This window comes from Phoca vitulina, unplaced genomic scaffold (assembly GCF_004348235.1).
Source record: "Phoca vitulina isolate PV1807 unplaced genomic scaffold, GSC_HSeal_1.0 scaffold116, whole genome shotgun sequence".
NCBI classification, from domain to species: Eukaryota; Metazoa; Chordata; class Mammalia; order Carnivora; family Phocidae; genus Phoca; species Phoca vitulina.
Window position 1 is genome coordinate 1239151 of NW_022589819.1, and position 15560 is coordinate 1254710.

Genomic DNA, 15560 nt, shown 5'->3' on the forward strand with positions numbered 1-15560 from the left:
TTTTTCTGTAGTAGAGTAGTGTGGTTATTGCCTACATGTTCTGCCTTGCTAGGCTGCCCTTTCCTGTATTTTTGGGGGGTGGAGAAAGATAATTTCCTTAGAACATTTTTGTCTGTGCCTATTGGTGTTCCTTAGTTTCCACTTTCTCCAGCACCTGCTCCTGAACATATTAGGCGAAAAGGAACTCACCATAGGTCATTCCTCAGTCCCAAGGACTAGAGCCAATCTGCCTTCTTTTCTCCATGTTTCGGAATCTCCTTTTGCTTATCTTTAGCTGTACTTAATAAAAAGAATAGGAAGAATTATATCTACTCCATCTTGTCCTGAAACCAGAAATCTCTCACCATAAAATTTTGACATCTTTTATTTTTTTTCCAGCTGGAAGTGAATTTATTTTTCAGAAAATATCAGTAAAGTCATGCTTTTCCCATTAAAAACTGTGCACAACCCATTAATATGAGGCATAAACACAGCTCCAGGTACCAAGAGATAAATAAATATACTAAAAATTCCCCCAAACTCTCTAGAGTACCAGGCTGATGTGTCACACACAGAATAGATGAGCTGAGTTTTTGGACATCACAGTGCCAGGAAGTTTAGAGCAGAGCTAAATAAACTTTTAGGGCTGGAATGAACTGAGCACCAGTCTGGAAAAAAAAAAAAAGGTAACGTTAGAAACAGTCCAACATCCATTAAGTAATGCACTTCACAAAAGCAAAAGACATCAGGCAAGCAGCTACCATTTTCAGAAAAATAATGCAGTGACTTGCAATGCTAAGAGAAACTAATGACAAAGAAGAATGCATACTATTATCAAATTGCCACAGAAAAGAGTAGTAGATCCATAGTTTTATTCCCAGTCATTTCTATAAAACTTATTTTGATCACCCAGCCAGATACGAGCTCTCCTTCTTTTGCTAGTCTGTAAGAGTTCTTTCTTTTTTTCAGCTGCCTGAATACTCAAAAGCAAGAGCTCCTATGCTTTTTTCTAAACTATTTTAATTCAATTAATTAACATATAATGTAATATTGGTTTCAGAGGTACAGGTCTGTGATTCATCAGCCTTATATAATACCCAGTGCTCATTCCATCATGTGCCCTCCTTAATGTTTGTCACCCAGTTACCCCATCCCTCCACGCCTCTCCCCTCCAGCAACCCTCAGTTTGTTTCCTATGGTTAAGAGTCTCTTGGGGCACCTGGGTGGCTCAGTCGGTTGGTTAAGCATCTGCCTTTGGTTCAGGTCGTGATCTCAGGGTCCTGGGATTGAGCCCCGCATCGGGCTCCCTGCTCAGCAGGGAGTCTGCTTCTCCCTCTCCCTCTGCCTGCCGCTCCCCATGCTTGTGCTCTCTCTCTCTCTGTCAAATAAATAAATAAAATCTTTAAAAAAAAAAAAAAGAGTCTCTTACAGTTTGTCTCCCTCTCTGGTTTCATCTTGTTTTACTTTTTCCTCTCTTCCCCGATGATCCTCTGCCTTGTTTCTTAAAATCCACATATCAGTGAGATCATTGTCTTTCTCTGATTGACTTACTTCGTTTAGCATAATACCTTCCAGTTCCATCCATGTCGTTGCAAATGGCAAGATTTAATTTTGACATCCTGTAAAACATACATTAAAATTCTATGCATTTATCCCTAGACAATTATGTTATGTTTATTTAATGTAAATTGTTTAGTAACAAAAAGAAAGCTAATCTGAAAACAGCAGGTGCGAGATTATGTCAAAGCTATGAAAATATGCATATTATTTTCAAAAATATCATAGGAAACTATATATATTTATAAGATAACATAATTTATATATTATATATATACGTTTTCATGGATACCATGTCACACACACACATATGTGTACAAAAATAAAAGAAATAAACTGAAAACTCTCTATATATCAAGACCCAGGGGATCTTCTTACACTGAATATTCAGATCACATGATTACCCTAGGCTACACATGGCTCTCAGATTCATCAATAGGATGACAGACAGAAATCAAAGCATAGGGGTCAGCATCAGATGTTTCTCTTCAGTGGGAGATATTCTTGAAAAAGTCCATAATGCAGTCCAGGTGCTAGTCTCTGCCCGCCCCATCCATAAGTGACAGTTTAGGTTACAAGGAGATGAATTTACACCTATGGGAGTGGAGTCTTCCCTGGCTTAGCCTCCTCATCTCCCTTGGAGCCATAATAACACCTCCGTGAACATAACTTTCCGTCCCCCTGCAAGGGCATGCCCAATACGAGGGTCACCGCATTCAGTGATGCTCAAACTGTGGGTTCCCACCATTTGTTACAGTTCATCAAGTATTCCTCCCAGGCAAGATACAATTTACCAAGCAAAGGCCACTTTTACCACAGGCAATTTTGTCTCTAAATCCAGCTGACACTCATTCTTTATCAGATTTCCAGAAAACAGCTAGAAAATTAGCCTAAGATTAAATTTGTCATGGAGAATTAGAAAGGGTGTTGAGCATTTACTCAGAAGAATCAAAGTGATTTATAGTTAATTTTTTCTTTTTTAGACATCGTTTCATTTTTCTAATTATTTAAAAGCAGCACATTCCATATTTTGTTTGTGTGCTTATCAAAAAAATCATGATGATAATTATTATAAACCGACTTTAAATGTTTTTAAATTGCATTTAAGCAACCTAATTAGATGAAACACACCTGAGTATTTTTAAACATGTACATGAGGAATGAAAGTTAAAGCATCCTGAATTATTATCTTTGACCTTTCATAAGCTGCCTGAATACTCAAATGCCAATATGAAGAATTATATGCCATTGACCACAAGACGGAAGTCTGGTACAACTTTTACTGTGGATTAGAAAAACCAGGGAAAGATGTTTCCTGAGAACCTTCGAAATATTCACCTATAAGTACAGTGTACAAGAGAAAAGAACTGTCATCCCCTCCCAAGACTGCTTTGGGGGTTGAAGTGGTTTTAGTGTTTTGAATAGACTTGTTCTTGGCTCCACATGTTACTGGTTACACGATTAGAGACTTGATTTATTTTTTGCGCATTTAATTTTTATCTTTAATTAATCCTTTTTTAGGAGACCAATCACTGTGGAATGTACACTTTGGATCCATCCAAACCCTGGGTTCAATTCCACTGTGCCTACTCCCTCAGTGGGACCTTGAACAAAAGACTAGATTTCCTTAAAACCCAGGTTTCTCAGAATAAATTGGAAATACAATTATTATCTAGTGAATAAAATAGTAAGATTTAATATGATAGCTATTATTAGTAGTATTTTCAATTGGTGAGAAAAAGTGAACCAAAAAGAATTCCACTAAAATCATGAACAATCCTCTGGCCTATTTCTCTCCTTTCTTTCTACCTTAAAAATTTTCAAAGTTCAAAAGAAACCTCAGAAATCTAAAATATAAGTTATTCTCTATCATTACTCTTAGTTTTTCTAACACCGTATTCAGCATTAACCACCTCTCATGTATTAATCCTAACTCTTAAAATGATCTGTTCTTGAGATGCCATTTATCCACTCATGCTCTCCCCCATCCTATTGTGTTCACTAACATTTCCCCTCATGCTCCATGCTGGACCCATGCCACATTCAGTGCAAACAAGAGACACCTCCTCCTTACGACTTCTATTTTTGTGTAAAAATTTTCTTCATTCATTCACAACATTTAGACTTGAAACTTTAACTAGTTGGGGTTTTTTTTGTTTTTTTGTTTTGTTTTTTGTCATTTTCTACCACCTTCCCCTAAACCAGTTGGTCAGGGGCCTAATGATTCATTCTTCATATCTTTTTTTTTTAAGATTTTATTTATTTATTTGACAGAGATACAGAGAGAGAGGGAACACAAGCAGGGGGAGTGGAAGAGGGAGAAGCCTGCTTCCGGTGGAGCAGGGAGCCCGATGCGGGGCTTGATCCCAGGACCCCGAGATCATTACCTGAGCCGAAGGCAGACGCTTAACTGACTGAGCTACCCAGGCACCCCTCATTCTTCATATTTCTTAACTTCTCATCTTCACACTCCCTGTCTTCTTAAGTTCTCTGTGAGAGTTTTGCATGTTTAGAACCCAGCTCCTTGGCTATGATTGCTGACCAAATTTATTAATAAAACATCTCCAAGAATTAATTGTTAAACAAAAATTATATAAATGTGATTGATTGAAAATGGAGACTTTTCCAGCTCTCCTCACCACAAACACACACAAACAATGTAGGTGTATGCATGCAAACACATCTGCATTCTATAAAATCATTCAGACCTAGATGAGATTCCACTCTTTAGACCTCATGCAATAGAGTATGATATTTAAGAATGCCATTTCTTGACTCTGTCTTACATGGACAGTGGAGTAAAATCACTTCCTACTCCTGGGAGAATAGCTGAAAGGAGGATTCACAGGTGAGGGCAGGCACATTTTCAGAAGATGGAAAAACTTTGCATTGCAAAACAGCATTTCCATTGTAAATGGAATGTCCTGTATGTCTGGGCTTTGTGCTGGATTTGGAGCCCCAAAGATGAGATGCGGAGTTAGAAGTGACTCTGAAAACAAGCTTCCAGAATGTGTAAAATACAGGAGCTGGTGCTGAGTGAGTCAAACCATTAATTGGCCAGATGGGGGCAGCTATTGGAGGCAACCACTCTTAGGCTTCTGTGGTGATTTATCAACCTAATCTATTCCTTCACAATCTCTGTTATTGAATTTAGCTTGTGCCTTTTAGAACAGACAAAATAACTTGGGAAATTATAAAACAACCTGACTATAGATGCTCATATCATAACAATGAAACCTGTGGTTGGCTAACAGAGAAATATTCTGAAATGTGAATTCCAAATTACTAACTTCCCCCTGCCCCAACACACACACACACACACACACACACACACACACACACACACACACACACACACTTGTGGCTTTAGGTTCCATGTGAAAGCTGTCTCATTTCCAAGCCTTAACCTATTACCCCTAAACACCCCTCTGGTTCTAGGTTTGTGCTGTGGGAGGAACAAGAGTGAGGTATACATATTTGCATTTAATAATTTCAAAAATTCCCATTAGCTTCTTTGTCTTCTCTGTACCACAGGGAATATAAGTAAGAGTATTACATTCCCCAGACTCTCCTTGCCCCAGGATCTGGACTAGTGGCCTACACACCACCAGTAAAAGTTAATATTATGAGATCTGGGGGGTGGCAGGTAGGCTGAAGCCATCTCATGCAGTGGACACGGGGCGTCACAGACAGGAGTCTTGGCAACAGCCCTGTGTTGCCAACACAGTCCTCTTCCTGGGGCTCTAGAGGAGCTGAGATGTCCACAGTGCCTTCCCACAGGGTCCTGACCCCTTAGAGTATGGGGTCTGCTCTGACCTGGGCTCCCCCAGGCTTCTAACACTTTAAAGGTATAATTCCCTGTAATACAGACGAGTTGTAACAAACAATTCTATGTAGAGTGTCTCACAGGATCTTCTCTTGTCAGACTGAACTCTGACTAGTACAGTGGCCACTCACCATTTGACGTCACTGCTCAGACCTCACTCAGGTGTTCTCAGAAATCCCCTCAGACATAGGAAGCTAGAGTATAGGGACAGGGGACCATGAATAGTGTCTGGATAGGAACTTCTCTCCTGTCACAGGGAAAGGGAAATGAAAGTATTTTCTAAAGATCCCAAATTTGGTAATCTCATGAGGAGAACCAATCAGTGTTTTAGAACTAAGCCATATCATAAGTTGCTGAGCAACACCTTGGGTTGAAGCTGCTATTACAATATACGAAATGCTTTTCTATAAAATGCCTCTAAGTTTACCATATGTTTACTGAGAGCACCTTATGAGAACAAATTACTATGACAGCCAGCAAAGGGCAGGCATAGAAACACCATACTAGTTTTTTCCTCTGAAAGAGGAGACGACAAGCCTAAATCATAGGACCAGACTCTCAGCAGAGACTGATACTGTAGACCTCTCATCTGGCGCATTCCTTTGCCTCCAAGAAGTGTATTCCTTAACAATCTCAGGGCAAAACTGTGCTGTGGGTCTCTTCCAAGTGGTCTAGAAGTCAGTGTCAGAGAATCTTCAAAGCCCTTAGATGCGATCAGATAATCCATAATGTATAGGGGTTTTTTCCCCTCATGATTTGTGAGGGCAGCTGCGGGGCAGGATAAGATCTCAGCACAACAGTGTAGAAAATCCACCCTGAGCATATGTGTCATGACTGATATCAAACAGTGAACTCACCATCTGAACAGCGGCCTCGCCGCCAGGTCTCTCTATATTGGAAGTATTCAGATTCCAGCCCTCTCTGTGTGTGGTTTAATTTTCCTTTCTACTGTACTGTATGGTCAGAAACATGAGGGTCAGAGTGTCTTAACTTTCAGTTTTCTCAATGATGAACATCAGAATAAATTCTTAGAATCAGAACTTCAATGATTTATGACATGGGGAGAACTTTCAGAATGTTATGACATGAGGAAAGTTATGGTAAAGCCCTCCTGCAGGTTATTATCTCTATTGCTCCCAGTAAAATAAGCTCTGCCCAATTTAGTCCACCCTATTCGTCGATCTGAGTCCTCACATGAGGTGTGTCCCCAGCGGTCTGCTCCAATCTCTGGTCATATTTAAGATGGTAGGGATTACAGTCCACTGTTTCCAGTAACCACTACCTATGGCGTCTCTACCATCTTTCCCCAGCTAGGGGAGTGTTGACACTCAGAGTTTCTCCTCTGATGTTCTCTCAATATAGCACAGTGCCAGGGATGCCCAGCTCTTGGGCCGAGTTGGCCATCTGGGAGTCTAGGACAGTGGAGGACAAACCTAGAGCAATAAGAAGCTTCTGACATGCAGCTCTGTCACCCACTGCTGCCAAGTATCAGGCATTCCCCATAGCAGGACAATTTACCTTCTCTTTAGATGATTTGTTGTCCCTTAAATAAACTCCCCAGCTGTCACAGCACAGAGGCATAATTGCTAACTGTAGGGTGTTTCCATTGATTTTGTTCTCACTAATGTGCTTCAAGTACATCCCTTTCTAGAACTGGGGTTGGGATAAAGCAGTCTGTGGGTGAATGTTATTTTCAAAAACTTGATTTTTTGCTGTTTCTGTTTGGTTGTGTGTGGCTTGTTTTTGTTTTGATTGATTGATTAAGAACTTTACTTGTTTATCTAATGAATTGAAGGGTTTCCTTTCCTGACCGTTTACAAAAGCTCTTCCCTTAGCAACAGATGAGTCATTGAAAAACTTTTTCTGATTGGCTTCAGCTCAACCTATTTGAATTTTAATCAATCAGACCTTATTATACCCTACATTCTCTTTTCTTTTATTCTTGTCAGTTCTACCCCACTCTTAAGCTCTACTGACCCCCATTAAATCACCAAAGAAGAAAATGGCTGTAAGTGGAGTCCCAGTGCTAGGATTTTTCATCATGGCTTTACTGACGGGTCCCCAGGAATCATGGGCTATCAAAGGTAAGTGCTGAGGGAAGAAAAACTTGGGATATAAGTTCTGAGAGCACTGGAGAGATAAATTGTAAATATTTGCAAGACAGTCTTTGGAGTGAAGGAAAACTGTGGCAGGCATCATGTAGTCTAAATCTGAATGTATTTAGAAAATGTAGTTTGGTGCTCTTTTCATAAATTGAAGTTAGTCACATTTAGTTAAGAGGGAAAAAATGGTATTGATTAATACCATTAACTTTGAGATAGGCCGACTTGAAGTGGAAATATTTTCTGAGAGGCATTAACAAGCTATCCTCTGGGCTTTAATTTCTTTTTCTGGGAAATTAGTAAATTTTGAAATCTCACATCATTTTGTGGGGATTCAATGAGAAAAAATTTGAGAAGTCCTTGCAACTGGTTCTTAGCCAAATACATGGTTGTTATTTTTTGGCAAGTGAATCCTGTCAGCATATTTTAAGCACAGACATTGTATTGAAGATGACCAGAAAGGGAAGTTACCAAAAGCAACATTTTATCCAAGGGAGGGCATGGGCAGGTGTGCTGATGCCAACTGCATGTAATTTACTTCCTCTTTGGAGAAGGATAGCCCGTTCACCACTTCAGTGGATCCATGATCTATGGTCCCTGCTACTTAGTGATTTTCTCAAAAGAGTAGAACTGTGAGTAAGGATATGGAGATTCTTTCCTTATTCTCTGCCATCTCCAGAGCAAATGTTTACTGCTGGCAAGATGTATTGTAAAAAAGTATCCTTCACCCAGGCTGAACCCCACAGAGGTCTCAGGTACACTGGAAATAAGTAATGTAATAACCCAGCTCGAGGACCCATGATAACAATTGTAGGTTTCTATTGCCTAGAAAGAGCCACAAATGGGGATGCATACCTGATAAAATAGAGGCTCTTCCATTGGGATGGAAGGGGAAGTTAGAGGTGGCTCTGTTCCTTAAATATAAAGCAGTTTTGAACCTAAAATGCTGATTATAAAGCCCAGTGATGTATTAAGAAATTACTTACCTCATCTCATTTAATTCTTTTTTTTTTTTAGAAACAGCAAGAATGCACAAGCAGGGTGGGGAGGGGCAAAGAGAGAAGGAGAGAAGGAATCTTGGGCAGGCTACACACTCAGGGTGGAGCCCAACTTGGGACTCGATCTCTGTACCCTGAGATTATGACCTGAGTCAAAATCAAGAGTTGGATGCTTAACTGGCTGAGCTGCACAGGCATCCTTCATTTAATTCTAAAGACAAATCCAAGGTAGAAGTGAAACCACAAAAGAATATAATTGGAAATATTATAAGAATATAATAAGAAAACATTGTAAGTAGATAAAATAATTGATTCAAGATCACTAGGTAAGTAAATACCTAAATAAGAATTAAAGATTTAATTAGATCCAGAGTTTAGAACCCAGACTTTTAAAACAGTGTTTCCCTACTCTTCATATTACAGTGCTCTGAGAGATGCCCTAGAATTCTTGATTAATTGTATTTAATGCCTGGAAAAATACAGTGAGTGAGCAATTCTCTTTTAAGAGCTGCAACTGGATTTCCAAAGAGGGAATCATTTCTCACCTAGTAACATGGAACCTAACAACAGCTTCACAAGACTCTGGGATTTTCAGGCCTCATTTCTTTCAGTCCACCCTAACTCTGCCCCTTTACTTCTCCCCTCCTAGCTCTGTTCAACATGGATGTCCTGCACCTAAGCCTCATCTTCCAGCTTATCCCTGCTCTCCATCACTCCTTCACTCCACACGGCCAATCCCCTTTCACTGCCCCCACCCACACATTTGTCTCACATCCTGGGTTCTTCTTCTTCTCCCTTCTTGGTTCCCATCCTAACTCTCTTCCCTGCCTTTTCAGAGGACCATGTGATCATCCAGGCTGAGTTCTATCTGACCCCTGACCCATCAGGCGAATTCATGTTTGACTTCGATGGTGATGAGATTTTCCACGTGGATATGGGAAAAAAGGAGACAGTGTGGCGGCTGGAAGAATTTGGACATTTTGCCAGCTTTGAGGCCCAGGGTGCCTTGGCCAACATAGCTGTGGACAAAGCTAACCTGGACATCATGATAAAGCGCTCCAACCACACCCCGAACACCAATGGTACCTGCTGCACTCCTAGACATGGGAATCGTAACTTTGGAGTAGATGCTTCAGCTTGTTGTGTTACGTTACTGTAACTGACTTTCCCTCTCAGGGGCCCAGCCTTACCATAAGCAAGTCCCTACTTCTCATGCCACAGACTCAAGAACTTTACATGAGTTTGTTCCTTTCCTGATGTGCTCACATCTTGTCCTTGCCACCAACAGTCACTCACAGAGTCATTGCCCCAAATCTATGCTGGGGAAACCAGGAATGAAATTATCTCCAGGACCTAAAATATCCTTCTATATATCTTATACCACAACACTGGTTCCAGTTCATGGGGGAGAGTCTCAGAGATAGGTATCTGAGACATGGCATAGATGCTCAGGGCAGAGTTTGCCCTGCTTTTTCCACTTCAGCGGGAGGAAGAGGGCCCAGCCTAAGCAGGGAAGGCTAATTTCTGTCCTTTGTCCCCAGTACCTCCAGAGGTGACTGTGCTCTCAAACACCCCCGTGGAACTGGGAGAGCCCAACACCCTCATCTGTTTCATCGACAAGTTCTCCCCACCAGTGATCAATGTCACGTGGCTTCGAAATGGAAACCCTGTCACCACAGGAGTGTCTGAGACAGTCTTCCTGCCCAGGGAAGACCACCTTTTCCGCAAGTTCCACTATCTCCCCTTCCTGCCCTCAGCCGACGATGTCTATGACTGCAAGGTGGAGCACTGGGGTTTGGACAAGCCTCTTCTCAAGCACTGGGGTATGGACCATCCTTCAATCTCCTTTCTTTTGTGATTTCCTCCCGTGATGCCTGTGTCTGGTGCTTTGGGACCCAGAGTCCCCTAACTCGTCCATAACAATTGCTGCAATTCCTATTCCTTGCCTTCTCCCATTATTCAGCTCCCCCCACTGTTTAGTCTGCATTCCCTTAATATATCATTCCTCTTATTTAGTTGATTAATAACTATTCTTTTGACTAAATACCCAACCTTTGGTTCTAAGTGCTACTCCGTACCACAGTCATTACTTCCACACTATACTCTGTGTTATTTTTCCCCAGAGTTTGAAGCACCAACCCCCCTCCCAGAGACAAGAGAGAATGTGGTGTGTGCCCTGGGCCTGGTTGTGGGTCTGGTTGGCATCATTGTCGGGACCATCTTCATCATCAAGGGCATGCGCAAGGTCAATGCTGGTGAACGCCGAGGGCCTCTGTGAGGCACCTGCAGGTGGGTTTGATGTGGTCATAGGAAGACATAGATGGAGTTATCCAAGGGTAGGAGACAGAGTGGGGAAAAGGATATGTGATGCCTTTAAAGGAAAATGATAGGGAAGTTATAGTTCTTTTTTTTTTAAGATTTTATTTGTTTATTTGACAGAGAGAGAGAGATAGCAAGAGCAGGAACACAAACAGGGGGAATAGGAGAGGGAGAAGCAGACTTCCCACTGAGCAAGGACCCCCATGCGGGGCTCAATCCCAAGACCCTGGGATCATGACCCGAGCAGAAGGCAGACGCCCAACCGACAGAGCCACCCAGGCACCCCGGGAAGTGATAGTTCTTTGATTTCTCTTTGCTAGGACAGAATCAGACATTAGCATCATCTGGTATCCAAAAGCTTCAAGGTCCCATATTCCTTCCCATACATGTGCACCTACACCACAACTTCAATCTTGGAAATCATCTCCACTACCTAAGACCATTGTTTCACATTAGGCTATTGAATCAGGTGATCTAGGAAAGATTTGGGCACTTCCTGGTTTATGATTCCAGAGCCAGACCTTCAGTTCAGAAACATTCCCAGAGTTTGGCTCACTTAGGGTTAGGGCAGATTCACTGCATGAAATGAAAATCCCTTGAAGGCCAATGCCTTCTCTAATCTGAAAAGTGGTTAAAACTTCTAAAAGAAGGTAAGCCATGGTCCACTCATTCATACTCATTTGGAGAGTAGGGGGTGCAGTTCATGTGGAAAAGCTGTATTTACTAGACAGAGGTCAGATGAATATTTAAAGACTTTTCCAAAGTCAAAGGATTAAGGGAGAAGAAGAAGGAATCTGAAAAAGAAAAAAGAGCTTAAAATAACCGTCTTAACGCTTTAAGATCTATGTGTGTCCTGCTACAGGCAATGCAGTTTCCTAGAGAGAAGATCAATGAAGAAATTTGTGCTTCAGTAGCTTTACAAACCTGGCAATATTCCAACCATTCATCTTGCTGAAGACAACCATTCTTCCACATTTTCCAGACCTTTAGCTGTTTTAAGAATAATGATGCCTTCCTGCTCTGTCCACATTCTGATATCTAGTTATTCCCTGTTTGTTGCCCCTTCTTGGGTCTGTTTTCCTCCATTTCCTACCATCATTTAATATCACCATGTAATGCTCTAGAATAGACCCCATAGTATCCTGTCTCGGCTATGGAATCTTGTGAATGTTCAATACAGACATCCCTTCTACACTTATTGCTTGGGTTCCTTCAAACTGTGATTGTGATTTTTTTGAACACAATAAACTATTTGATGGGTCTGAAATGTAGTTTTGGTGTCTAAGCCAGTTCTTCACAGGGACTAGGGAATATATGTGATTCTTTCACCCTGAAATGTGTGAATGTTGAATGTATGTGATAAGTTACGTAAGCAATTAGAAATATCTAGGTTTGGGGCACCTGGGTGGCTCAGTCAGTTAAATGTTTGACTCTTGAATTTGGCTCAGGTCATGATCTTAGCATCGTGAGATCAAGCCACATGCAGATTCTGTGCTCAGATCAGAGTCTATGATCCTCTGTCTCGTTTCTTGTTTCTTAAATTCCACATATCAATGAAATCATATGATGATTGTCTTTCTCTGATTGACTTATTTTGCTTAGCATAATACCCTCTAGTTCCATCCACGACATTGCAAATGGGAAGATTTCATTCTTTGATGTATATATATATATACATACCACATCTTCTTTATCCATTCATCTGTCGATGGATATTTGGGCTCTTTCCATAGTTTGGCTATTGTGGACATTGCTGCTATAAACATTGGGGTGCAGGTGCCCTTTCAGATCACTACATTTGAATATTTGGGGTAAATACCCAGTAGTGCAATTCCTGGGTCATAGAGTAGCTCTATTTCCAATTTTTTGAGGAAACTCCATACTGTTTTCCAGAATGGCTGTACCAGCTTGCATTCCCACCAACAGTGTAGGAGGGTTTCCCTTTCTCTGCATCCTTGTCAACATCTGTCATTTCATGACTTGTTAATTTTAGCCATTCTGATTGGTATGAGGCGGTAGCTCATTGTGGGTTTGTATTTCCCTGATGCACAGTGATGTTGAGCACTTTTTTATGTGTCTGTTGGCCATTTGAATGTCTTCTTTGCAGAAATGTCTGTTCATGTCTTCTGCCCATTTCTTGATTGGAATATTTGTTCCTTGGCTTTTGAGTTTGATAAGTTCTTTATACATTTTGGATACTAGCCCTATATCTGATATGTCATTTCCAAACACCTTCTCCCATTCTGTCTGTTGTCTTTTGGTTCAGTCGACTGTTTTCTTTGCTGTGCAAAAGATTTATCTTGATGAAGTCCCAATAGTTCATTTGTGCCTTTGTTTCCCTTGCCTTTGGCGATATTTCTAGGAAGAAGTTGTTGTGGCCTAGGTTGAAGAGGTTGCTGCTAGTGTTCTCCTCAAGGATTTTGATGGATTCCTGTCTCAAATTTAGGTCTTTCATCCATTTTGAGTGTATTTTTGTGTATAGTGTAAGAGAATGGTCCAGTTTTATTCTTCTGCATGTGGCTGTCCAATTTGCCCAACACCACTTGTAGAAGAGACTGTCTTTCCTGCTTTGTCAAAGATTAGTTGACCATAGAGTTGAGGGTCCATTTCTGAGTTCTCTATTCTGTTCCATTGATCTACTTGTCTTTTTTTGTGCCAGTACCATACTGTCTTGATGATTACAGCTTTGTAATAGAGTAATAGAGCTTGAAATCTAGAAGTGTGATGCCCCCAGCTTTGGTTTTCTTTTTCAACGTTCCTCTGACTATTTGGGATCTTTTCTGGTTCCAACAAATTTTAGGATTATTTGTTCCAGTTCTGTGAAAAAATTTGATGATATTTTGATAGGGATTGCATTAAATGTATAGATTGATCTAGGTAGCATAGACATTTTAACAATGTTTGTTTTTCCAATTCATGAGCATGGAACGTTTTTCCATTTCTTTGTGTCTTCTTCAATTTCTTTCATGAGTATTCTATAGTTTCCTGAGTACAGATCCTTTGCCTCTTTGGTAAGATTTATTCCTAGGTATCTTATGGTTTGGGGTACAATTGTAAATGGGATCAACTCCTTAATTTCTCTTTCTTCTTTTTAATTTTTTTATTGTTATGTTAATCCCCATACATTACATCATTAGTTTTAGATATAGTGTTCCATGATTCATTGTTTGTGCATAACACCCAGTGCTCCATGCAGAACGTGCCCTCCTCAATACCCATCACCAGGCTAACCCATCCTCCCACCCCCTCTAGAACCCTCAGTTTGTTTTTCAGAGTCCATTGTCTCTCATAGTTCTTCTCCCCCTCCGATTTCCCCCCCTTCATTCTTCCCCTCCTGCTACATTCTTCTTCTTTTTTTTCTTTCTTAACATATATTGCATTATTTGTTTCAGAGGTACAGATCTGAGATTCAACAGTCTTGCACAATTCACAGCGCTTACCAGAACACATACCCTCCCCAGTGTCCATCACCCAGTCACCCCATCCCTCCCACCCCACCCCCCACTCCAGCAACCCTCAGTTTGTTTCCTGAGATTAAGAATTCCTCATATCGGGGCACCTGGGTGGCTCAGTTGGTTAAGCGACTGCCTTCAGCTCAGGTCATGATCCCGGAGTCCCGGGATCGAGTCCCGCATGGGGCTTCCTGCTCAGCAGGGAGTCCGCTTCTCCCTCTGACCCTCCTCCCTCCCATATGCTCTCTCTCTCTCTCATTCTCGCTCTCTCAAATAAATAAACAAAATCTTTAAAAAAAAAAAAAGAATTCCTCATATCAGTGAGGTCATATGATACATGTCTTTCTCTATTTGACTTATTTCACTCAGCATAATACCCTCCAGTTCCATCCACGTCGTTGCAAATGGCAAGATCTCATTCCTTTTGATGGCTGCGTAATATTCCATTGTATATATACACCACATCTTCTTTATCCATTCATCTGTTGATGGACATCTTGGCTCTTTCCACAGTTTGGCTATTGTGGACATTGCTGCTATAAACATTGGGGTGCACGTAGCCTTTCGGGTCCCTACTTTTGTATCTTTGGGGTAAATACCCAGTAGTGCAATTGCTGGATCATATGGTAGCTCTATTTTCAACTTTTTGAGGAAGCTCCATACTGTTTTCCAGAGTGGCTGCACCAGCTTGCATTCCCACCAACAGTGTAGGAGGGTTCCCAATTTCTCTTTCTTCTGTCTCGTTGTTGGTGTATAGAAATGCCACTGATTTCTGTGCATTGATTTTAAATCCTGCCACTTTACTGAATTCCTGTATGAGTTCTAGCAGTTTTGGGGTGGAGTCTTTTGGGTTTTCCACATAAAGTATCATATCACCTGCAAAGAGTGAGAGTTTGACTTCTTCTTTGCTGATTTGGATGCCTTTGATTTCTTTTTGTTATCTGATTGCTGAGGCTAGGACTTCTAGTACTATGTTGAATAGCAGTGGTGATAGTGGACATCCCTCCTGTGCTCCTGACCTTAGGAGAAAAGCTCTCAGTTTTTCCCACTGAAAATGATATTTGCTGTGGGTTTTTCAAAAATGGCTTTTATAATATTGAGGTATGTACCCTCTATCTCTATACTGTGAAGAGTTTTAATCAAGAAGGGATGCTTGGGGTGCCTGGGTAGCTCAGTTGTTAAGCATCTGCCTTCAGCTCAGGTCATGATCCCAGGGTCCTGGGATTGAGCCCCACATCCGGTTCCCCACTCCACAAGGAACCTGCTTCTCCCTCTCCCTTTGCCTCTCCCCCTGCTTGTTCTCTTTCTCACTCTCTGTCACTATCTG

The 15560-nt window shown here is 41.2% G+C and overlaps 1 protein-coding gene across 1 annotated transcript; it reads left to right on the forward strand.

Annotated features, from left to right (window-relative positions):
• Positions 1–7281: 7281 nt before the first annotated feature.
• LOC116628266 (HLA class II histocompatibility antigen, DR alpha chain) lies at positions 7282–12052 on the forward strand. Its single transcript, XM_032398491.1, has 5 exons — positions 7282–7446; positions 9299–9544; positions 10004–10285; positions 10586–10751; positions 11644–12052. The coding sequence occupies exons 1-4, from the start codon at positions 7365–7367 to the stop codon at positions 10738–10740; spliced, it is 765 nt and encodes a 254-aa protein (XP_032254382.1). The 5' UTR covers positions 7282–7364; the 3' UTR covers positions 10741–10751; positions 11644–12052.
• The last annotated feature ends 3508 nt before the right edge of the window (positions 12053–15560 follow it).

Excerpts from the sequence above, each read along its gene's own strand:
- LOC116628266 (XM_032398491.1), top strand. The coding sequence starts at position 7,365 with ATGGCTGTAAGTGGAGTCCCAGTGCTAGGATTTTTCATCATGGCTTTA. Across the intron at positions 7,447-9,298 it reads GGAATCATGGGCTATCAAAG|AGGACCATGTGATCATCCAG; the intron begins GTAAGTGCTGAG and ends CTGCCTTTTCAG. Across the intron at positions 9,545-10,003 it reads CCACACCCCGAACACCAATG|TACCTCCAGAGGTGACTGTG; the intron begins GTACCTGCTGCA and ends CTTTGTCCCCAG.